At 39.8% G+C, this 24,018-nt stretch overlaps 1 protein-coding gene across 1 annotated transcript; it reads right to left on the reverse strand.

Annotated features, from left to right (window-relative positions):
* Window positions 1–307: 307 nt before the first annotated feature.
* On the reverse strand, window positions 308–23,156 carry PAXBP1 (PAX3 and PAX7 binding protein 1). The gene is made up of 18 exons (XM_054628375.2): window positions 22,551–23,156; window positions 21,632–21,760; window positions 20,018–20,194; window positions 18,716–18,937; window positions 18,054–18,157; window positions 17,461–17,681; window positions 16,333–16,522; window positions 12,397–12,520; window positions 10,302–10,401; window positions 9,728–9,843; window positions 7,171–7,370; window positions 5,594–5,738; window positions 5,268–5,389; window positions 4,620–4,696; window positions 4,289–4,355; window positions 2,609–2,755; window positions 2,048–2,202; window positions 308–888 (listed from the first exon to the last, which is right to left on the reverse strand). The coding sequence occupies exons 1-18, from the start codon at window positions 23,011–23,013 to the stop codon at window positions 771–773; spliced, it is 2,877 nt and encodes a 958-aa protein (XP_054484350.2). The 5' UTR covers window positions 23,014–23,156; the 3' UTR covers window positions 308–770.
* Window positions 23,157–24,018: the final 862 nt, after the last annotated feature.

Below are 24,018 nucleotides of genomic sequence, written 5' to 3' on the forward strand. Positions count from 1 at the left end.
ATTCAGAGGTAAACCATTAGTCCTACAAAATGAAAGATGTTTTGAGCTTAGGAAGTGCCACCATCTACACATGCACAATAATCACAAATTCTCAGTGTTTGTCTGTATTAAAAAAATATATACCTCACCATTTATCCAGATCTTCCTTTTGAAGAACAGTGGTAAGAGTTCCATATTCTGAATGCAAATCACTTTTTAGTTACTCTACTTGGAGTGCACAGCTGCTTTTTAAAGGTCAGGATCCACTTCAATGTGCTCCTATTCTTCAACTTGTGACTTTTCACATATTTGAATGTTTTACCAGCCCTTTTGACCAATAATACGATCATTTTATTTTCAAAATAAGTATTTTTTTAGCAAATGAAAAGCTTATTGCAACAGTACAACATCTCTATATCCAGTGTGAAAGCAACATGGTGGTATAAATATATGCATCATTGTATTACACAGAATCTATTATACACATTCCAGTTAACCATGGAACAATCAACAGGAGTAGATGACCACGGATTTATGGGCACAAAGTATTTTTGTGAACAAGATTTAGAGAAACTTGAGGAAAAATCCTGTTTCTGGAAAGATGACCATCTTGGGATTCCATTTTTGTTTTCAATGAAGTCAATGATTTTTATTTTTAAGGATGCTGTATATAAGAATGCACTTTGTATTAAAACAAAGATCAATACTTTACAGTTTAAGAAACTTTACATATGTACATAAATTACATGTCAGGAATGGTTTTAAAGCTCAAAATGAGTGGTGGGAAAAGTCTATTTTCCTTCTATTAGAATCTTGAACTCTTTTACGTTGTGATCATTTGCAACAGTAACGGCATGATCCAGAGCTCGGATACTTGCTAGAAGCTTTATGATCTGCTTGATGTGCTCCCTAAAATAGAGGCAGGAGAAGTCAATACAGAAACAGAACAATCAATGACATTGATTAATTTTCCAACAGAAGACTACATTAAGGAGTCATATATTTCATATTTCTGTTGCAGATTTATTATATTGGCTTAATGAGGTAATGGCAACAGATTTGTTAAATGCTGGCAAAAAGCAAGACAGGAGATAGAAATCAAATTAGAACCTGCTATGAAAGTACGATGTTTCTCTTCCAATAAAAATTTTTACCAAGTTATCATTTCACCTGGTGAAGAAAGTTCTTTCAAATTTAGAAACACACCAGCAAAACAAGAGAGTTCAAAAACTTAAAATCCCAAACTCTTACACTGAAACACAGGACTGTACCAAGATGGAAAAATTGTCCATTCCTGTGCTGTTGCTGCTCCCATAGCAAGTCAGCTTGCTTGGCCAGCAGTAACGCGTCTAATGCAAACTTTTAATTAAGCTGATCATTGGATTCAAGAAAAATTACTCTTGGATCTCAGGCAAAACAGGTTCATCTAGTTGGTTGTGTAAATAATCAGAACTTTTGAACTATTTACAAAAGACAGTTTGGAATTTAGAAGCCACTATGCAGGAATCAGCAATAGGCTCACAAGGTGGAACAGCCCAAACATGGTAGCTACAAAATTTGGCAGAATCATAGAATGCTTTGGAAGGTACCTTAAAGCTTATCTCAGTCCAGCTCCCTGCCATGGACAAGGACACCCTCCAGCAGACCAGGTTGCTCCAAGCCCCATCCAACCTGGCACAACCAGAACATTTCTAGGGACAAGCACAGCTTCTCTGGGCAACCTGTGCCAGGGCCTCACCACCTTCACAGCCAAGAATTCTTTCCAAATATGTAACACAAATATCTCCTCCTGCAGGTTTAAAGCCACTCCCCCTTGTCCTGACAGTATCTGCTCATATAAAAAATGCCTCTCCCTGCTTTTTATAAACCCCCTTAAGAATCCAGGACACTAAGCAGTAGTGCAAAATATATTATCAGTGTTCCAGTATTTCCAGCAGTTGCTATTTTCAGACACCTTAAAAATATCCATTTCTAATGTGTGAATTCAAAGAAGCAGGATGGAGAGAGGTACCCATGTTTGTATGCATTGGCAAAATAAATCAAATCACACAAACTCAAAGTAAGTTACCTGGCATTTCTCTTCTCTACATCAGAACAACCAATGCTGTTTCTGTAAATTGTATCAGCCAGGTGAACAAGGTATCTACAGAAGTTTTCTAGCTGAGAAATAGTCTTGTCTCCCGTTAGATTAGTGAACCACTGCTTAGGGAAGCAAGCAATTACCTATAAAAAACAGGAAAAAGGAAGTTAAACACAATGTAACAAAATTTTTAAAGCTATGTAACATGTATAACTTGTTATAAAACAAAGTTTGCCTAGTAAAACTGCAGGGATAAGGCCCAGCTGAGTGAAAAAATGAGAAAACTACCAGAAAAACCCACACCATAATCCAAGCAGTAAAGCACTGAAACCCACAGTATACCTAATCCATCTACAGGCAGGAGCCAGAGAAGGTTCTTTCTTTACTCTGTATACTACACCAAAAAAAAAAAACCAAAAACCAAACCTATTTTTCACTGACTACAGCTTTTGAGGTATCAAAGCCAAGATTCATAGGCAATGTCAAGTTTAACTATATTTTCCTTTCCGTTTAAATCCATTACTTTAAGCTATGCTTGATTTTACTTACACTTTGAGCTTTCTTAATGCTGTCCTCTCCATACTCTGAGTTTTGAAAAGCCATAAGAATGTATCTATTTAGCAACCCATCTATGGACAGCTCCTGTAGAGTTTTGTTTGAGAGGATTCCATACCACTGGAGAAAGTTTCCCAATAACTAAAAATACAACACAGGGAAAATAATTATTCCAAAATGTACTGAAACCAGGGAGTTGATCAAACATATCAAACATTTTAAATGTTTTGCGAACCTATTCAGAATACAGTCTCTCTTGCTGCTGCCATTTGAACACAAAATTTCAGAGAAGAGTTCTGTGTGGTCATGGAGAGCAGTTGTTCAATCAACATCAGTCTCTACTTTTCTGTTTAGCTGGGAATTAATTTTCTTCCCAGTCTTTTATTGGAAATAAACTATGACAGCCACAGCTCTGAGCTCCCACATTCCCCAAAAGTAGTGTATTTTGTTCTGACAAGCACAAGGATATAAAAAACCTCAGGTGAGTAAGCTAAGTGACCCCATAACATTCAAGTTGAAATGATGGTGCTCGCATTTGACAACCTCTTCAACTACAAAGCCAATTAGGTTGGAAAAGACCTCTGAGACCAAGTCCACTCTTAGGACTTGATCAAAACCAAACACCACCTTGTCAACTTGACCAGAATATGGAGTGCCATGTCCATCTTCAAAAACTCCTCCAGGGATGTGACTCCACCACCTTGCCAGGCAGTCCATCCCCATGGTTAATTATCCTTTCTGTTAAAGAATTCTTCCCCATGTCCATCCTGAAGCTCTCCTGGCAGAGCTTAAGGATAATTCCTCTCATCCTGGTGCTGGCTGCCTGGGAGCAGAGCCAGACTGCCCTGACCACACTCCTCTGTCAGGCAGTGAGAAGGTGCCCCTGTCCTGTCTCCCCCCTTCCCCACCTCCTCTTTTCCAGGCTGAACAACCCCAACTCAGCTGCTCCTCACAGGACTTCTCCTCTAGACCCTTCCCAGCTCTGTTCCCATCTCTGGACATGCTCCAGCCCCTCAATGTCCTCCCTGAACTGAGAGGCCCAGAGCTGGACACAGCATTTGAGGTGTGGCCGCAGCAGTGCCCAGGACAGAGGGACAACCCCTGCTGTGGTCCTTGGGGACACCACTGCTGGCACAGGTCAGGTGCCCTTGATCTTCTTGCTCACCTGGGCACAGCTGGCTCACCTTCAGCTGCTGCTGACCTGCACCCCCAGGGCCTTTCCTGCCCAGCGGCTTTCCAGGCACTCAGCCCCCACTTCTGGGGTTACTGTGGACAAAGTGTAGGGATCCACTTTGCCTTCCTGACCCTCATCCCACTGGCCTCACCAATCCAGGTCCCTCTGCAGAGCCTCCCTGCCCTCCAGCAGATCAACACTCCTGCCCAACTTGGTGACATCCACAAATTCACCGAGGGTGCACTTGATCCCCTCATGTAGATCATCAATAAGGACATAAAACAGGACTGGACCCAAAAGTGAGCCCTGGGGACACCACTAGTGACTGGACACACCTTGAAGAGGGCACAGTGCATTATCAAAGACTAAGAATCCAGAGTTGGAGTTTTTGCAAGTGAAGTTGTAGCAGTTTCCATCTACTGTTTTCCACAAATTTGAGGAGGATTTTATTGCTACACTGTCTCAGATCAAAGATTTACCAGACATATTTATTGACTTACCTTAACAGAGGACCAAAACTGACGTTGGAAAAACAAATATGGACCAGAGTTCTTGTTTTCTAAGATGCTGGAAAGTAAGACATTTCTTTAATGAGCAACCAAGACCACACCTCTGTCTTGAATTTGCTGGCTTTTTCCTTCCAAGACACAGGTAATTTCCATAAATATTCTCTTTCATCCTTCTTGTCTCTGCTAAATGCTCCCAGAAGGATAACAAAAGATCTCCTGTACCCAGGCACTGCACCACACTGGGAAAAACCCCTCTTAACTATGGACAGAACACAGTGACTTGCTAAGAACGGTCTAACACCATAGCTGAAAGTAAACTTACTTTTTTGGATACAAGGGCATGAATACATCATCATCTAGTGTTCTCCTCATTCTTAGCAACAAGGCCTTTAAAAGCATCTGAAACAAGTAATTTTGTTTTAAATGTCCAGTGCACTGCTTAGTAGTCAAACACTCAGAAGCTGATTTTTAAAGCAACAAAGAACACTTGTGACCATAACAGTAAACATACATATTTGAGCACACAAATAAATAGTCTTAAAGAAGTCTGTAATAATTAACAGAGCAGAAATTTGACACTTTCAATTAAAACTTGAACTCTTATTACCACTTCCTTCATTCACAGAAGGCAAGTAAAACAACCCAATTTCCAGGCAATACATTTGAAAAGGCTGTAAAGATCTAAAAAAGAAAAGCCCAAGTATTTGTAGCCAACCCTTACAGCAAAACTGGGGACCAGCAAGTCTTACTACATCTGGTGTATCTTTTTATCTCTAGTATCTATTTTGGGAAGGCATCACTGAGTTTCTTCTTTTAATTTATCACCATACTTTACTCCCCATAATCAGGCTGTAGAGCACCAAATAATTTTAAAATTCTTTTTCTTGCTCTCCTTCCCAACATAAGGTATTAAAAATGTATTCAACTTCCTTAACTTATGCAACACCTTTAACAAAAAAATCCAACTTACTTGTGTATTTTTGTTTTCTGCATTCACCACTGAGGGATATCCATCTATTAGTTTCTGTACAATTGCTACCATTCTAGATGTCTGTGTGGTAGAAAAGGGATCCCAGATATTTTCAGAAATTACTGTAAGAGATTAAAGAATTACTCCACTTTACAAATACTCAAATACAGTAATTATTATACAATTAATAATCTGAGTATTATACAAATAATTATTTGAGTATGATACACTCAAATCCATGCAGTTATTACAAAACAGTAAAATCTGAAAGCACAAAGAAGCATCAGACACCATAACCCCCTCCCTCCCATTTTTTAAGCCTGTACCTGTTAATTTAGGAAGAACAACTCTCTCTACAATGGTAGGCAACAGTGAAATATCAGCATCATCTTTCACCTGCTCCTGCTCTTCACAGCCATAAAACAGCAATGACTCAAACCACAACATTGTTTCAAAATCTCGACACTTGCCCTAATAAAAAAAGAATTGGGGTTAGATTCCTAAACAAAGGTTTGAAGTTTACACATAGAAAAAGTATTATGCATGCAAGTATGATACACTCACAAAAACAGCTTTAAAACACTCTGCCAAATGAACCAATTCATTCTACCAGCATAGCCACTAGATGTAATGAAAAGGAAAATGGCTGAAGCAAGACTGATTTTTTAACAGTTTTTGCCCCACAAATGTTATTTTCTACTTACACCTAAACCAAACAAAAGGCTACAGAAGATTAGGGTATAAGTTGAAGTATAGCTCAATTGTGCTGCATTTTAAAATTATGCCTTCTGGATTTAAAGCCCCTTTCTATGAGCACCTTGTAATTTTTCTACCTCAACAAAATGCTTACCAGAATACTAACAGAAAGTAGTGAATACAGTTAGACTTTACAATTCTGTACCATGTCTCCAACTAACATGAGCTTTGTTCTGTCAACCTGAAAACTCAGAGAAATTGCGTGGGGGAAATGAGAATGCACAAAAAATGTTTTAAATTTAACGATGGCGTCTTTCTTAGATTTTCCCTTGTTTGATTAATGAAGTCAAACATCAAATTAATAAAATTATTTTAATACTCTGAACTTTCTCTGAAGAGAAATCATGCCTCCTCCTCCTCTGCACTTGAAGAAGAGGTGAAAATAGAAAAACCCCTTCTGCAGATATTCTCTTGGTAGGTAAGGGAAAAAAAAGCACTTCTGAAAAAAGGAAGAACAGAGAGTGAGTCAAAAGCTACCTGAACTGTTTGTCCTGGTGGCATCTCATGAAAGCATTGGTATCCAGGCTGGACAACACATGTGTGCCAGGGATACTGGGCTGCCACAGTGCTGTCCTGCTTTTCCCATGTTCCCTACACAATACCTGGGCAATGAGTACTATGAGAAAGACTTGGAAATTGCCAGCCAGAATTCCACATGGTATGGAGGTGTAGGTGAGAGACATACATAGCCTAGAGACACAGGTTGCAATTCCACGTAAGAACAAACTTCTTATGAACAAACTTCTGATGAAACAGCATTATCTAGAGTCACAATTTTCTCTGAAGTATTTTAAAGACTAAATGTATTTTCACAGAACCACACAATGGTTTGGGTTGGAAGGGACCTTAAGGATCACCTAGCTCCAACCCACCACCATGGGCAGCTGCAGATTTTCTGGTCTACACCACTCCCTGAGAAGGATGTGACAATGTGCCAAAGTTAACTCTGGTTTGCTGGGAATATAGTGGATCAACTAGTCCAGGCACTCCCCAGAAAAACTTCGCCCCAAGACAGGTGTCCATTTGGAAACTTCATCCCTGGAACATCCCTTTAGGAGAAGCACACATCAAAGGTGCAATTTACTTTGCTCAAGTGTGAAAGAACCATGTAGCAGTTAACACAGAAGCTGCTTGCAGAAAAGCTTACCTCCAAAGGAGTCCAGGTAAGCAGCTGAAGTCTGATTAAAGGGTTAAACAGCTTTGGTAAACAGAGGCCAATATAAGCATCCTTATAAGAAGCAAAGTACTTGGAGCGCCAAGCTTCAAACTGTGACTTGATGCAATCAATGGAGTAAAAACTTTCCAAAACATCTTCGAAAACTTTGCTGGATTCTTTCAATATACGATCTAGCAGGGGAGAAAAGGAACAAAAAGTTAATCACCTACTCCCTGTAATGCCTCTTTCAAGACACTCTGTGATGATCACTGGCATAAGCAAACTCCCATAAACAAAACCAAAAAAAACCCCACCACCTTTAGAAGCTCAGTTACTCCTGTCTCAAACACACAAAGCTATAAAAACAGGAGCACAAGTACTCTCATTTATCACAGACTCATAGACTCATTTATCACAGGTCTCACTTTTAACATTTCATGGAAGGATTTAAGTTACCAGATGTAATTAGGATTGGTGACATCTGGGCTGTATTCAGAGTGGATCTAACTTCAAAGCTGGCCTTGCTTTGCATGGGGGCTTTAAACAGCTGATCGCCAGGCCCCTTCCAACCCAGATTCTTCTGCATCTTTGATAATCCAAGTGCAAATATAGGAGGGCATCTCAGATAAGCCAAGTGAACTGGCAGTTCAGACAGGGTGGGTCCTGACAGGCACCATGCTAAAATGCTGCCCAGAACATGCCTCTTAGCACTGGATAGTGACTACAATCCTCTAGCACCTTCTTTTTATTTCTTTTTTTTTCCCTCTATATATTATTTTCCCTTTATCTTTTCTCCTTCTCAGGGTTAGTTTCATTTTAATCAGTCGTATTTGCTGCAGCCACAGTTGTAAATGTTTGGTCATGGTAGCAACCCTTACACAATGAACCCAACTAGTACACACAGCAGGCAGAGGCAGGGCTGAGGGAACAGGAGATTATGTCATATAATCACACTTTTCAAACTGGGATTAAGAAAAAACACTACATATAAAGTTATTAGGTCCAAAGTGCACTCCTCTATTCCACTGCTGTTTCTGGACTAACATGAGAACTACAAACAATAGTAAAAAAGCTTTACAAAGCCTATTCAGAAACTGAAGAAATTTCTACAAAATGCTTTTGCACGCATAAATTGCCAAGTTACCAAGTGCAATTCAGCCCCACTGAATCTAGATAATTTAATTTAACAAAGTTAATTACAGCACCTAACATCCCTGAACAGTTGTTCTGTTTATCCAAGACCCCTCTCTGTAGGAAGAAAATCAGTGCAATCATAAATTGCAGTAAATTAGCCAGCAATTAAAGGTGTGGAAACTGTCTGCACTTCCAAAGAACCTAACAGCCAGACAGTTCACCTAATTGCTTTTCTAGTATGTTCATACCTCAGGTCTCCACAACCACCTACATCAATGACTTTGCCATTTATTACCTTCTCTGTAGAAAATGACCTCTTTATTTTAAACCTATCCTATCGCTTAATTTGATGGTCCCTAGCTATCATACTGTGAAAAGTTGATATTGTTCTACTTGGAGAGACCAAAACCATTCAATCCTTCCTCAAATGCAACACAAGCAGTTCCACGTATGCAATCCTTGCTGGTCTCCTCCTCCTCCCTTCTTCTAACCTGATTCTCTTTTAATCAGAGCAAATGCTAATTGTACCAGAAGATCTTTCTGCAATGTTTGCATTCAACATTTTTTCTGTCATTTGCAAACTTTGCCAGGCTGCAACAAGACTGTACAAAACTTTTGTCATTGCATTTCTAGAAACTTAATCAAAACTCCACTAAATACTTGCCATGAATCAAAAAAAGACTTCTAAAGCACTAAGTTTTTCAAAATTTCCCAAGTAAGACAAACACATATTTCAAGAATGATAAACTATCTTACAAATTGGAAGACTTACTGACAGTCCAAAAGCTTATTGCCTGCCAGCAAAAGCATTAAGAATTAGATAAAAAGAACCTCACTAAGGATGGGTTATTCAGTCAGCTGCAAGACACACAGCAGGCTGGTGATAGAGACTATTCTGGTCACATTGATGATCCAGGAATCAAAAATTCCTAAACTCCTTCCAAAATATGGTGAAGTATATGAAGAGGGCTGTGTTTGGATCCTGTCAAATATGTTGTTATGTAAGAGAATTGGGATTGTTCAGCCTGGAGAAGAGGCTTCAGGGTAACTTAATTGTGGCCTTAAGAGTACTGAAGGGAGTCTGCAGGATGGAGAGGGACTGTTTACAAGGGCTTGGAGTGACAGGACAAGGGGGAATGGCTTCCCACTGACAGAGGGCAGGGTTAGAAAGGATACTGGGAAGAAATTCTTCCCCTGTGAGGGTGGTGAGGCCCAAGTAGGTTGCCCAGAGCAGCTACGACTGCCCCATGTCTGAAAGTGTTCCAAGGCCAGCTTGGATGGGGCTTGGAGCAGCCTGGTGTAGTGAAAGGTGTTCCTGCCCATGGCAGGGGAGTGGAACTGGGTGGGATTTAAGGTCCCTTCCAACCCAGACCATGCTGTGATTCTGTGATAAAGCTTGGGTAGCTTTTCTAACCTCGCTCCAGGTTGAAGTTTGTGATATCTGTTGAAGTCTCCTCGTCATCACTGGAAAGGCCTTCCAGGTGATCTGCCATCTTCCCAGTCTGCTCTCTCGCTTGTCTGCGGCGAGCTCTGCAAATGAGCAGCAGTACAGACCAGCTCCAATAAAGCAAGAGAAACCAGCTGTTTTCCCACCTAAGCCCACTCAGGCTTGTCCTTTTAGTTCTAGGGAAATCAAGCTGAAAAGCACTTCTACTATGCCATGACCTCAAGCATTCCACTACATGGCTGCCTCAAACAATGAAAAGAAACAAAACCAGCAAAGACCATATAGATATGGAATGTATTTACTGTGCTTTCTTTTAGGGATTTTAAATCAGTATCATGGAATGTTTTGTACACTTGCACGATAAGCTGGGATATATAAGAATACCCCTGCCCAGCATAGCAGCGGAAGTGTTTTCTTCCCTTTTCAGGAAAGAAGCAAACATTGCCACTCACATTACTAAGTCACACAGGACAGTCATATATCTATGTATCTTGCAAGCAGACAAAGACTCCTAAAGGAGAAAAGAAATCTCATTCTATACCTTCTAGCCTCTCTTTCTGCAGTCCGACGCTTGACTTGTTCTTGATAGATCACTCTGTCTCGCCCAAAAGAATCAAGATTTGGAGCCATCAGTGCCTTATCTGTAAAATTACATCAATGAAAATTAAAATGCTTATTTATGATTCTATAAATGTGCTGTAGGCAGTTTCATAAGAGCCTTTTACCCACTTTTAAACTAAGTGTAACTTGAAATAGAAAGTTGAAGTATCAAAAAAGAAAAAAACCCACAATGCCCCCCCAGAAGCCTGAATTCACAACATGTAGAGGTTAAAACAGAAAGAGCGGACTTTGGAAAAATTTCCACTTAAATGTCAAATAGTTTTCACCGTACTTCAATCTTATCTCTCTCACAACAGTGCTGAACTACACAGAAGTCAAGAGTTTTGACAGAAATAGCTTAAATGAAATGTCCAAGAAAAAAAGAGCTCCTTACATAAACACATTCACCACATAATTTTTAAGAAGAAAAGTAGCAAAAAAAAGAAGCAGACAAGAGTGACTGGAGCAAGAATACATATTATTTCAGAGTTCTAGTAATGTTGTTTCTAAGTTCATATGCTTCAGATATCCCTAAAGTTTAAAACACCTCAAAATCTATAGAAAGATAAACCATCTTCCTTCCTTTTTTCAAGCTCTGCTTATCTGTGTACCTGGCTATAGAAAACAACACAGCTAGAACAGCAGATAGCAGGCAGGAATGTTTCCAGTTCTTCCTTTCCAGGTGAATTTTAAACAGTAAACTGAATGCTAGCCACTGGTCAAGTCCAGCCATTAAAGTATGAACATTAACATTTAAACAACAGCCTATCCAAACTTCAGGAATAAATTTACATGTTCTGACAAAATCTATTTACAAATTCATCATTTAAAGTATTAATGCCAATCTATGTCAATATTCCAATTCAATACCTGAACTACTAAGAGCCTTGTCTAAACTTCCAGATACTAAATAAGATCTCTCAGTAAAACACAACCTCAGCAATGAGAACTATTCCCATCCTATTATTAAACATCAGTGTAAAAAATCCATTCTAAGCTTCTTTTAGGAAATAGGTTTCTAGTTCTCAAAACAGCATTTTCATGATAGAACTGCAAGGCCACGTGATGCCTGGAACTCCACATAATAGTCCTAAAAAGAATATGTATGCTAACCACTCTATAAAGGAATGACCAACTCTGACACCCTAACATTTCATCATCTTCAGTGAGTTCTAGCTAATGGTATTAACAGGATTTCATCCCTGACATCTGTGGCAGGACAGGGAAATGGCATTGATCATAGAATTTTACATCAGCAACAGGACAGAATGCCGTTTTGAAAACTGGGAAGCTCTCTGAGGCATAAAGAGGACTCCTATTAATAGGATATTTCATCCATTGATTTAATATGCTGAATAAAACCTCCTCCAAGAAACATTGTATCTCCATCTAAATTAGCATTTACGCTTTTGTAGAGTCTTACATACTGAAGAGTAATCACCATAAAAGACTTCCTTAGTGAGAATCTCCCATCCACAAACTCACAGGAAGCAGGCATTTTAACTGGCTATTCTTAAGCTGTATTTGATGCAGGGGCACTGTATTAGTCTGATTAGTCTTCCAGTTCTTTAATTTACCAGTTAAGCATCTGAAATCAAATACTTATACTGGCTATAAAACAGAACATTAGAAGTCTTGCCCAGTGCTTCGTGGCTTTATACAGTTAACTGTACATGTTAAATGAAATTTATAGATTCAGGAAGGTTAAAATCAATTTTTTTAAAGTCCTGATATAAGAAGATGGGGAATCATACTACCACTACTCTCACAGTCACCATGCACACATTTTTAGTGCTAGGAAGGAGAAAATATAGTTAAGAGAAACAGTAAGGAGAGATGAAGTCAGCATTACAGTGGTTTCGAGTTTAAAACAAAACAGATTAGAGAACTTTCATCTAAACTTGCTTCTACTCATCTCAAGAGTAAGAATAAACTTTAATAAGACAGTCATACATTAAACATTTACATTTCAATTAAGTCATACTAAGTAAACAAGGTTGTTTAATGAATAATAAAAACCTTCAAGATGGACTGACTTGAATGGCTTGAAAACTCCGAAGATTCATCTTTAATATCATCTTGTCGTCTTTGGACAAGGCGGGAAGCTCGCTGTTTGTACAGCTGGTGCATTGCAGACTCAAGTTCGTTAATCAGAGGCACCTGTAAAAATACAACACACCACGTAATACCCGGATCCTGAGCTGCTCAGCTTCTGGGGTCCCAGTCTATGCCGGAGCAGAACGCTGCCGCTGTGCTCCCAGCAGCACCAAGTCCTGCCTTGCACTCCTCTGTAGCATTTGCACCAGGAAATAGCTCAGTGTGGAAAGTGTATACATTTAATATTGGCAGCTTTCAATCAGAACATTCTGAAAGCATTCTGAAAGCAATGAGTGAGTCTACACAGCCAGACATCCTATTTAGAGTGTGAAATATTCTCTCCAGTATTCTTGCGTCCCCTACCAAGTGTGTTACGTGTTATGTCAAGGTCTGCAATTCTCAGATGTCAATTGTTTCCTCTCTATCTCTAAACAAGAATTTTACACTTCAGTGAGAAAATAATCTGACTGTACATAGTGAAAAAAACACCCATCAATCCAACCTATTGAAGCCAGCAGCTATTGTTTTGTGTCCTCTTACTCTTAATAGCACATGCTGAAATATTATTACTGAAATGAAATAAAATTCTGCATAAGGGTGTTATGCCAACAGGTAATTCAAATTGGTCAAATACTCCTCTAGCTTATCACTAAAATTAAAATAGTACAATTTCTGCAAGTTATGCATTGAGTATAACCTTGAATTAATCAGGTAGGTCATGTCAGACCTGTCACTTTTTTTTTCTTTAATGAACTATTTTGGTAGCATCTCTAACAAAAATAGATGATATTATGCAGCCAGGAATTTCCTGACATTAAATAGCAGGCTTATTGCTCTTTTTTTTTTCTCATTTCCTTTGAAAAAAATGTCCTTTTGGTATGAACACTTAAGCCATGTCCTCCTTACCTCTGAGACGTATGCTTACTCCACAGTCTTCCAGCCTTTCATATTTCATTGCTACCTACCATCCAGGATTATGTTTTTTTCAAAACAAAAGATAAAATCAAGTATTTTTTCCTGAAGTATTTTAGAATGTGACTCAGCAACTATTAAAGAAGCTCCTTCAGTAAAATGTAAAATTCTGAGCTCATAGCTACAGGGCCATTTCAGCTCACTGAGACTGACATACACATCAGAGAAGAAAAAGGTTTAAGCTCTGTGGGATAAACAAGGCTCCAGGGACTAAAATGAAAGCAGCTCTGCACCAACAATACGCACACCTTTCTTTTGGAGAAAAGAGTAGAGAGAAACACAAGGAGGAAAATATCTTCCAAGAGATGGAAGTTCATATCTGGAATTTAAGACAGTTTTGAAAACAGAAATAATAGTTAAAAGATACTAGCTTTACTGCAGTTTACCATAGGAAATATAGCTTATTCTCTTAAGCATGTAGAAGAAATTCTAAGATTGAAAAGTTAAATGAAAATTTTTCAATGCATCCATTCTTCTGTAATTTTCTCAGGTTCTTTCTGTAATTTTCTCAGGATTAAAAAAGAAATCTAGTGATATATTCGAATATATGAATCCACTCACAATATTTCCCATTCAGAATACAAGAGACTTAGAAGCCTTTATTCTTCTCTAATCAATACTGTGGTTAATGAGTGGCTGACAATTTCACTGACTACTATAAAGTTATAGCCCTCATTCCCTGTTTTGAGTAGCCTAAATTTTCAAAAGGATTTTTTATTCACTTTCCTTGTAAACAGTGGAAGAGGAAAAGCAGAAAGGTCCCTAAACATCTAGATCACAAGGATAATTCAGATACACAGAGCGTGTTTTGGTAATTCATTTTTTGCAGGTAAAGTAACAGTTCATCTACTTATCAAAGGTACACCCAGAACAATTCAATCTTTCTGTATCCACTGTACATTCCTACATTCAAAATGTAAAAACGCCATTGTGACTTGCCAGCCTTCTCAGAAAGCATAATTTTTACAGTAATTATTTCTGAAGGAAGTCATGCAACCATCTTCCACCTACGGTTTCTCTTATTTATGGAGGAAAAAAGAGATTACACAGGATTTGACCTTTCTAGTGCTTGTTTCTAAAATCTGTGTAATAGCTGTCTTCTCATACTCTGCTGAGCCTTAAGATTGGGCCAAGTAATCCTAACATTCAGAATCTCTTCAAAATAGCATATTTAAATATATGTTTTCATATGTGTATGTACATATATATGTATATACACATACAGTATTATTATTAGTACACATATACATATTCTCATGTATATTATAATAATTACATACATTATTGTAAATAATAATAACAACACTTTAAATAGAAGCAGTCAGGGCCACAGGTTCGACAAAAAAGCTGAAGGAAATTTATCTCTACACTCAGAAGTTTAGAACTATTTGCTGTCCTACTGCATTTCATTTAAGTACAAACTGATACTGATGTTATTACTTGACTTTGTTCCCTTCCGACACCTCCTTTTTAGAAAACTTTACAGTGTTCTGTGGGCTACTGGTTCTGAATTTGCTGGTACTTTTGTCATGCTGAAAGTACTGAATTCCAAACCACACTATCTAGCAAACAATATCAAAATAAATTAAATGCTCCTGTGTTAGACTGACCACATAACCTGCTGCTTTTGCAACTCACTTTACGTACAAGTACAGCAGCAGCCTCCACCTGAAACCAGCAAAACTCTATGAATGCCCTCTAAGAAGCCTGAGTATACACAAGTCACATCTTAAAAATATTTGAACAAGACAGCTTATGCTATCAAGGAGAACCTCCAGACATGTTTATAGTCATCACAAAAGTAATTTAACAAAAGGTCTTTAGAAGAAAACACTGACTAGAGACACAGGTATTTAACTTGACTTCTGAAATACAAATCTATCTCAGAGTAAAAATGTAAAAGCTTATCTTTAATAGGAAATCAGCCACCTGGGTAACCAGCACTGCCAGCGCTGCTTACAAAAGTACCTTTATTGATCTTCAACAGCTAACGCTAGTACAGACTCAGGAATATGGCTTAAGTGAATAATCAATTGCAACTAATTATAGTAATTATACTGATTAGTTATACTAATCAATCAGCTAGGTGAATTAACTGTCCCACACTTCATGGGTTTCCTCTTACTCTTCACTTTTACAGGACGAAGACCAGACTCTCCCAGTTCCACTAAGAGAGGACAATTAATATCTAACCCATCAGCACCCAAAATGCTTCTCTATTACAGTGTGTGCTTAATATGTGTGTGTATATATAAATATATATCTATATATTCAAGAGTTTCTATTATATTTACAACAAAGTAAGTAATCAAAGCACAGTGTATAACATAAGAAAAAAGACTAAGTTTTTGACTTAGACTTGCATTAAAGTGTCACACTACATGAAAGAAATATATTTTAAAGTGTGGTGTCTTTGAACAGCTATGCTAGTTTTAAAACTTCTCTCCTTCAGACTCCAGAGCAATACCAACAAACATCTGGCAGGAGGAAGTTTGTAGTAACACAGAAAATACAAGCCTCTGTTATTGTGTACATCAAGCACTCCAGAAAGTAGTAATGTAAATTCAGTAAATTCAGCCCTTATTTTTGCTAACCTGATGTCCAACACAAGTAAAAAGGAATACTGAGTAAAGCTGAAAAGCCAGAGTATCTACAAAAATCCTGAAGCATAAAATCTGCAAGTTTTTAGGCAATCTAAAGTCAGGGAGCTGGGAGGAGGGATTTCTGGTAACGAGCTTAGCATGATAGAAAGTTCTTTTCAATCCTCAAATAACCAAACCTTTTGAAGAATATGCTCTCAAAGGACTTTTTTCAAAAACAGAGGGAGATGTGCTGTTTGGCATGTAATAAGAGACCTTTTTTTTTTTTTTTTTTTAAAGAGATGAATGTTTTTGCATCCTTACCTTTTCACTGAAACACTCAAGCAAGTCTTGGACATACCCTCGCATTTCTTGCAAAAACTTATACCGTTCACCAATACCCCCAGAAGACCCTTCTAATCTTTCAATTGCCTTGGTAGAGTCCTCTTGGCTTTGCTGATGTTTCTCATATTGCTGCCGATTAGCTTTGTGCATTTCTTTCATAGAGTCCAACCTGAAGGGCAATGGATAAATAGTAAATTTACATCCAAAAGTCTGTCTATTTCAGACCATTGAGACATCAAATAGACAGTACAGTGCAAGTACTGAGCCTATATACGGGAAATTTTGCAAAGAAATTCTTGACCTTTTATTTGCCACCTTCTCCCCTCTCTTCATGAACAGCCAGGCTAATGATCCACACTCATTTGTTAGACTGCTGTAGTGCACAGCACTGGCCACTCCTACAAACTTCTACAGGAGCTGATAGCACACAGAATAGTGCAAGGCTGTCCCTAATGAAAAGCTGGCAGAACAGGTTGGGGATGGACAGAGACTACAGCTTATACAAAGCACTCTTTTTCCTCCACTAACTTGATTTACTGTCAAAGGCTGCAACACTACAAGGGGCATACAAACCAATTTTGAAGACATGTAAAGTGCAAGCTGTTCATTACAAATGATTTCTCATTGCAATTGTGTTGCTCATTCCATACCTTCTGCGTACCTGACAAGCAGATTATAGTGTTTAAGCCAAAAAATCCCTGTATACACTAAAAATTAAATTCTTTATCTATTGAAGGGGAAACCTCTGATTCACAGTTTAAAGGAATGCAGCTTGATAAGCTAAACACCTCACTGGCCTTTCATTTCTTCACTCTAAGACTGTGCAGTGTCCAGAAGATGGAACTCAGACCTCTCTTCAACAAGATCAATGGCCTCATATTTAAAGTTTCACTTCCACAGAAGCAATCCAAGGAGATTTTCGAACAAAGTGTCAATGTCATCTTCACTTTGAGCTTTTTTGTTTGCCTTTTTTTTTTTTTTTTTAATGGATGTACCAGTCAGTTTCCAGCGATGAAACTCTGTGTTTGCTCACCAGGACTAAAAGACACCTGAGGAACAGAAACCTAGGGGACAGGTCTTTAAGTCTAAAAAGATGGTCTGTCCTACCTGTCTTTAAGCTGTTTCTTTACCAAATCAATAGTAACAGGAGTCATCTCATTACTGGGAGTTTTGAAAGGAACTGTATTATCTGTTTTTTGAGACTTGGTTTCCGATGATCCATACGCAGCATAGGTGTATGGAATGCCATATGATGAACCATAAGACAGTGTCTGGTAAGTGTTCTGGTAGTATACATTATTCACTTCTGCAGGCTGACTTGGCTGAACCTAGGGGCAGAAGAAATGCAATTGTACTATATTAGCCTTTAAAGAAAGGGGAAACTTACTTCTTAACACATTTTAAATCAAAGTGAAATCTAAGCAGATACAGTTACAAAATGTAATTATCAAGGGGATTTAAGCATCCAATATCTAAGATAGAAGAAACAAATGCCCTCAAGAAGGTAAATGGACAAATTCTTAGTAATGATACTAAGAATGATTCTAAATACTTATACTATTTCTTTTTAAAAAGCATCAGAATTTACAGACTTGATTTCTCAAATGAGTCTGCCATCTGTAAACTACTCAAGATTGTAAAGGATTTAGCCAATACTTGCAGAAACAAATCAAAAAAAGGGTGCACAATCATATACATGCCTGGGGTATGTTGATTCCTTTTCGTATCTGCTCTTGCTCCCATCTACTGAGTTCTTCATCTTGCTCCCCTGCCACTAGTGCTTCATCATCGCTTCCCTCAATACCTTCATACAAGTAAGAAAAAGAAGATAATGCATTCATAATTGCAAGGGCCAAGATTCAAAAACCTGAGACCATGCCTCAGTGAGAACATCTCAGAGCATCTTCCTTTCCTCTTCACGAGGAATTAAGGATACTGGCCTGTGAATTATTAGCACAGGGGTTCCACTTGAAAGATCCAGTGGGAAAATTTACAATTCACTGCTGGTAAAATCCTCTAATGTCTAACTCCTTTTCCAAAAGGTTATTTTACCTACTAGCCAGCAAGAATTCTATATCACATGTTTTTCTTTTCACAATTATATACTTCCTAAAAACAGAGTACAGGAAAAACAAGACTCAATCCTTAGTGTAAGTTTCTATCACAATCAGCAGTGTGCACAGGAACAGAGTTTTGTGCTCAAAATTTTACAAGCATATTCCATTATGTAGTACTTTTCCTCAGAAATGTTATCCAACTCCAGATTGTTTGAAAAACATGTTGTTTAAAAATGCTGAATGGGAGCACTCGCAGTGAAAACAGTGTGAACATTTATCAGCTGACCTTCCAAAAAAGGGTTTACCTATTTCCTCAGCAATCTTTTGCCTTTGGGATTTTTCCTTCACTGTAAAAACTATCCTCCTCTTCTCGTCATCATCTTCATCATCACTGGCATCATTTTCATCTTCTCGAACAAGGCGGCCTTTACCTGGTTCACTGTCAATGGGGGTAAAGTCTCCAAGCTCACGAGCCATTTGGCGCTTTTTCCTAGCAGCATGAATAAAAGCAGCATCTGGAATTTCTCCTAGAGACAGATGTGGGCACGGTTAAACAACCTCTGCAACAGAACACGTGTTACAATTTCTTACTGCTCATCTCTGTCACTGTATCAAATCATCTCTGCACACAGAAAAAAAAAACACGTATGGAAGCAAATCCATACTCACAGAAAACACCTGAAAGTATCTTAGATGCTAAACATGTCAACTTTCTGACCAGAAACCCTCAAAGTTAGGATCATCACAGAAAGTCTGCTCTGCTCCCAGCAGCTCATGTCATAAGACAGAAGCCTAATGCTCCTATGTGAAATACTCCCAAAGAGGAAGCCCTTTAGGGGAGCTGACTATTGCAAAGGGAGGAAGAAAATGAGGTGCATGACTGTGTAATTTCCATCCCAATATTGCTCCCAGCTCTTCTTATTTGGGGGAATAAAAAGCATCAACCATTTCAACAGACATTCATCAACCAGAGATTAAGAGGACACCAAATCAGACACAGTGAATACAAAGAAAATTGTACAATCAAGGGGAAACATGAAAAGCATCAGATCTAATCAGAAAACTCTAAAATCTACAGTACAAAATGCAACTTACATACGTCATTTAAATCAATGTGTGGGCCCGGGACACCCAGCTGGTATTTGGGGAGCAAATTACCATAATCAGCAAACTAGTTTCAAAAATATTTTCTCAGAGGATTTCTTTGGCCTCAGGGCCTGACTAGAACCTCAGTATACAAAACAGGATAGGAAAAAATTTCAGATACCTTGCAGACCCATCATTGAAACATTCTAAGTAAAGAACAAATTTTCACTGAAAGCAGTTATATCTCATGTGAAGTCACCTATTCCAAATCTAGAATTTCTTCCACTTTGTCATCTACCTGAAAGACAAACTCCTGCTTCTGACATCAGGATGAAGCATTCCATAGCAAAACATTTTCTCCCATAAGACTTGTAAAACTGAACACCTTTAGAAAATAGCAGTTGCTTGAACTCTCAGATGCTAAATTGTTGGAAACTATTTCCTAATCTCTCACACATTAGTCTGCTATAAACATTAGCTAAATCACTTGGTAACTTATCAGACATATTACTAAAACCAACCTGGGCGGAGAACATTCAGTGATGATAGAGCACTTGAAAAAGCACCACCAGCTTTTGGTTTTTCTTCTTCCTTCTCACTTTCAACTTCCATTTCTTCTTCACCATGCTCACTGTTTGCAGTCCCATCCTCTTGGCCTATATCCTTATTTTGTCCTATCTTTTCTGGTGGTGCTTCAACTGATAAGAGAGCAAAGTCCGTGTTTTACTCCATTCATAAAGATCATTCAGAAGTATTTTTTTAAAGATATAAAAACCAAAAGTGAAAATTAAATGAAAATGTTAAATGATAATTTTATTGTTTGAGATCTAGAAAAACATGCTTTCTTAATCGTGATTAAATCACTGACATCCTCTCCAAATAAAATGCAACAAGGCAAGCCCCACCAACCACTAAACATTCTCCATATTGTCAAGTATTAAGAAAGTGGGGGAATTCAACCTTGTCAAAGTCTCTTTCAATGAGAAAGCACTGCCTGTGTTACATCAAGTCTTTCCACAAGAACCGACTGATTTCAAAAGATCCCTTTATTTGCTCTTGGGCTACACCCTACATTAGGTGGGTAACATACAGATACAGGCAGCAAGTATAAATAATGTATAAAAATATGCATGCTAAACCCAGCTATCCAAACCAAGCTGCACATATCTGAGGTTTCAGACTCAAGCTCTTGTTTAGAGAATACAGCCTACTCTCTCAGTCCTGTCCCATCCAACAGATGACCTGAACACTAGCCACAGAAATTATAACTTCTGGTTTTGCTCATGCCCCACACCACTGCGTAGGCAATTTAAGGATTTTAATAAGAAAGAATATGTGGGTTATCTAAATGCAGAAAAAACCTTCAAAAATAATTTAATTACATTTAAAAAGGGTATTTCCTGCATGGAACCATGTTCAACCTCCATATGCTTCTCTAGATCGTAAGCCTCCAAGCTCGTGCTTGTAGTATTACATAATCTATGTAAAAACTTAAGTGGAAAAGGAAGCACTACACTTTACCCATGAGCTTCCCAAAAACCCATAGTACAATGAAATTGAAGTCCCAGGCTCTATTTCAAGCTCTCAAGGACTGTACATTGTTAACAGATCCTTTTGCTCCAAGACTTTGAGTCTATCATTCTAATCAAGTCTACTGGAAGGTCCAAGTCCTGAAACAGGCAGCTGTTTAACAATTAACTTAATAACAAAGACCATCACTCTGCTCACCCCAAAAATCTTCCTTTTCAAAGAAAATGCATTACAAGGACACATCTTGTCAGACAAGCACCAGGTATGTTTTCAAACGAATGGAATTCCTCCCTAATTCAATAAGCAATTCATCTGTCATAAACACAGCTGCAATTCAGAATACTAATGTCTACTAACAACCATCTAACAGAGCTGAGAAGTTCCATCCTTCTATGTTAATTTCTACATGAGAATCAAAGTACTCTCTACCAACGCAGAATAGCATTCCTAAGGCTCAAGTAACACATTTCACGCGTGCTTTGCTTCAGCTCTAAATGTGAAATTCTCTAGAAGACTAACAATTCATTCTGAAAACAATACATTAAATTACAGTACTTTATCCCTTCCACTACATAAGTTACTATTATTATTAGTTTTGCAATTACCATCTGTTGGAGAATTGGCCTCTGTTCTAACTTTTGATTTTTCAAGATCTTCTTTGTATTCTTTCTTCAACTGTTTTACAATCTTTTTGCTGTAACTTGATTTCTTCACTTTGAAAACTTCTTCTGTTTCTTTAAAAGAGAAATTGGATAACGTTACATCAGATCTGTCAAGCGTACTTATTTACTAAATCTCTAAATTTTGTACCTGGATGCCACAGATCATTCACAGATGCCATTAACAAACATTTTAGCATTCTTTCACATTCTATAGTGAAAGTCTAACGCCTTCAGTACCTCCATCAAGATTTGAAATCATGAGTCTTAGAAACCAAGTTTCAGTGATTTCAAGAGAATTCCTTTTAAGACGACTCAAAACTGTGCGAACTGTTCGGACAACAGGCAATGAGTCCGAGATGACCCACGAACACCAGCCACATCAGATTAAAACAACCTCGACACAAAGCCACGGGACAGATGCTCCTCAGCTAACACTGCTGGCTCTAGGGGGAGACTACTGGCTGCACTTACTCCCGCACAAACAAACCTGCGGGCCACGCAGGTGCAGTGAACGCAGCACAAGCGATGCACCAGCAGCATAGAAGCAGAGGCAATTTGGAGCCTTACACCGCAGCCAAGCCTTCGGGGAGCCTGCCGGCCCCGCAGGAGCCGTGTCGGGCCGGGGAATGCGCGGCCCCGCCGGGCCCGGGCATCCCTCGCCCCCCACACCGTGCCCTCAGGGCCCGCCCCCTCTTATGTGATCCCGCATCACCCCAGGCCACACCGGGGACTGCCCTAAAAAATAAAAACGGATCCCGGCTCTCTTGGAGGCCCCGGGGAGGCCCAGTGCAGGCCGAGCAGCGCCGGGTCCCTTCCACTCCCGCAAGAAGCGACCCAAAAGCCGGGCAACCAGCCGCCTCACCCTCCTCCTCGTCCTGGAAGCTGAGCAGGCTGGCCCTCGGCACCTCTTTGTTCTCCCGCGACCGCTTCTTCTCCTTGGGGCGCCCGGCCACCGGCAGCCCATTGCCCTGCTGGGGCTGGGGCTGCGGCGGTGGCGGCGGCGCGGGCCGCAGCACAGCGGGCGCCGGCAGAGCCCCCAGGCCTGCTCGGTCGCCTCCCATCAAGCCCAGCCCCAGGCCGAGAGCCGCTCCGTAGCTCGCGGCGCAAGCGAAGGCCGCGGGGCTGCCGGGCAGGGCGAGGGGCACGCAGCCGGCAGGCAGCGGCAGGAGCCCAGCGCCTGACGCCAGCGGCACGGAGGCCTCGCTGGGCCCTTCCCCCGCCGCCCCGGCCGCCGGCTCCTGAGGCGGCTCCTCGTCGCGCTCCTCATCCTCCTCCTCCGAGTCGTTCCGCTTCCGCACATTCACCCTCCGCGCCTTGCGGAACATCCCGCCAGGCACCCGCCGGCCGCCCCGCCAGGCCCCGGTGCCACCCGCTCCGGCCACCCCGCGCTGCGGCCCAGGCCCGGCCCCGCGAGCATGGCACCGCCGCCCGCAGCGCCCCCTGCCGCCGGCTCCACCACCGGCGGGCAGGTAGAGCGGCACTGCGCCTGCGCGGCGGGGAGCGCGCGGAACGGCGGCTCGAGCGGCCCGCCCCGCCCCCGCTGGGCCCTCACGTCCGGCGCCATCTTGTGCCGGGAGAGCGGCGCGACCCGGGCGGGAAGGGGGTGGGGGGAGCGCGGAACGGGAGAGGAGGGTGATAAAAATATAAAGTGACTTATGTTAAATGTGAAAAATGTGTATTTTATGATTGGCTTTTCGCAAATATTAAAATTAATATTATATGTGTTGTGTTAGAAAGTTATGCTGTATTAATTCTCTTAAGTAGCGTGTTAGATATAGTTTTAGGTTATAACAAAATGTTAAAATAGAAGCTATGCTATGTAAGATACTTTTTTTCTAAAGAAAGGACTCGCACCGAGATAGCAGCCACAAGCACCTAAATCTTTCAGAGAAAAAGAATTTATTGCCCCATTATCAGAAGAAACGAACTTCTTCCCGCCTCGCTCAGCCAGGGCGACGCCATCAGGATTAAGAGGAAGAAGTTGACACTGACCAGACAGAATCGTTTGTTTGAATGGAATTTATGCATCATGTATAAGTTGTATGAATATGCAACAGGCTGTTGTTTTTAAGGATTAATCCTCTGCTAACGTGTGTCCTTTTTCAAGCTTATGCTGCCCAGAAAACAGTACCTGGACATCTGTAGCTCTGTTCTTATTGTCTCGTATTGTACTAATTCAAATTGTCCAAATTATTATTACTCTAATTATATTGCCATTTCTATAACCATTTTATTATCGTTAAACTTTTAAAAATTTTAAAAAGAAGTGATTGGCGTTTTTCACATTAAAGAAAAGGTTCATCATGTGAGATGATTTTGTTATATAAAAT

This window comes from Agelaius phoeniceus, chromosome 2 (genome assembly GCF_051311805.1).
Source record: "Agelaius phoeniceus isolate bAgePho1 chromosome 2, bAgePho1.hap1, whole genome shotgun sequence".
NCBI lineage: Eukaryota > Metazoa > Chordata > Aves > Passeriformes > Icteridae > Agelaius > Agelaius phoeniceus.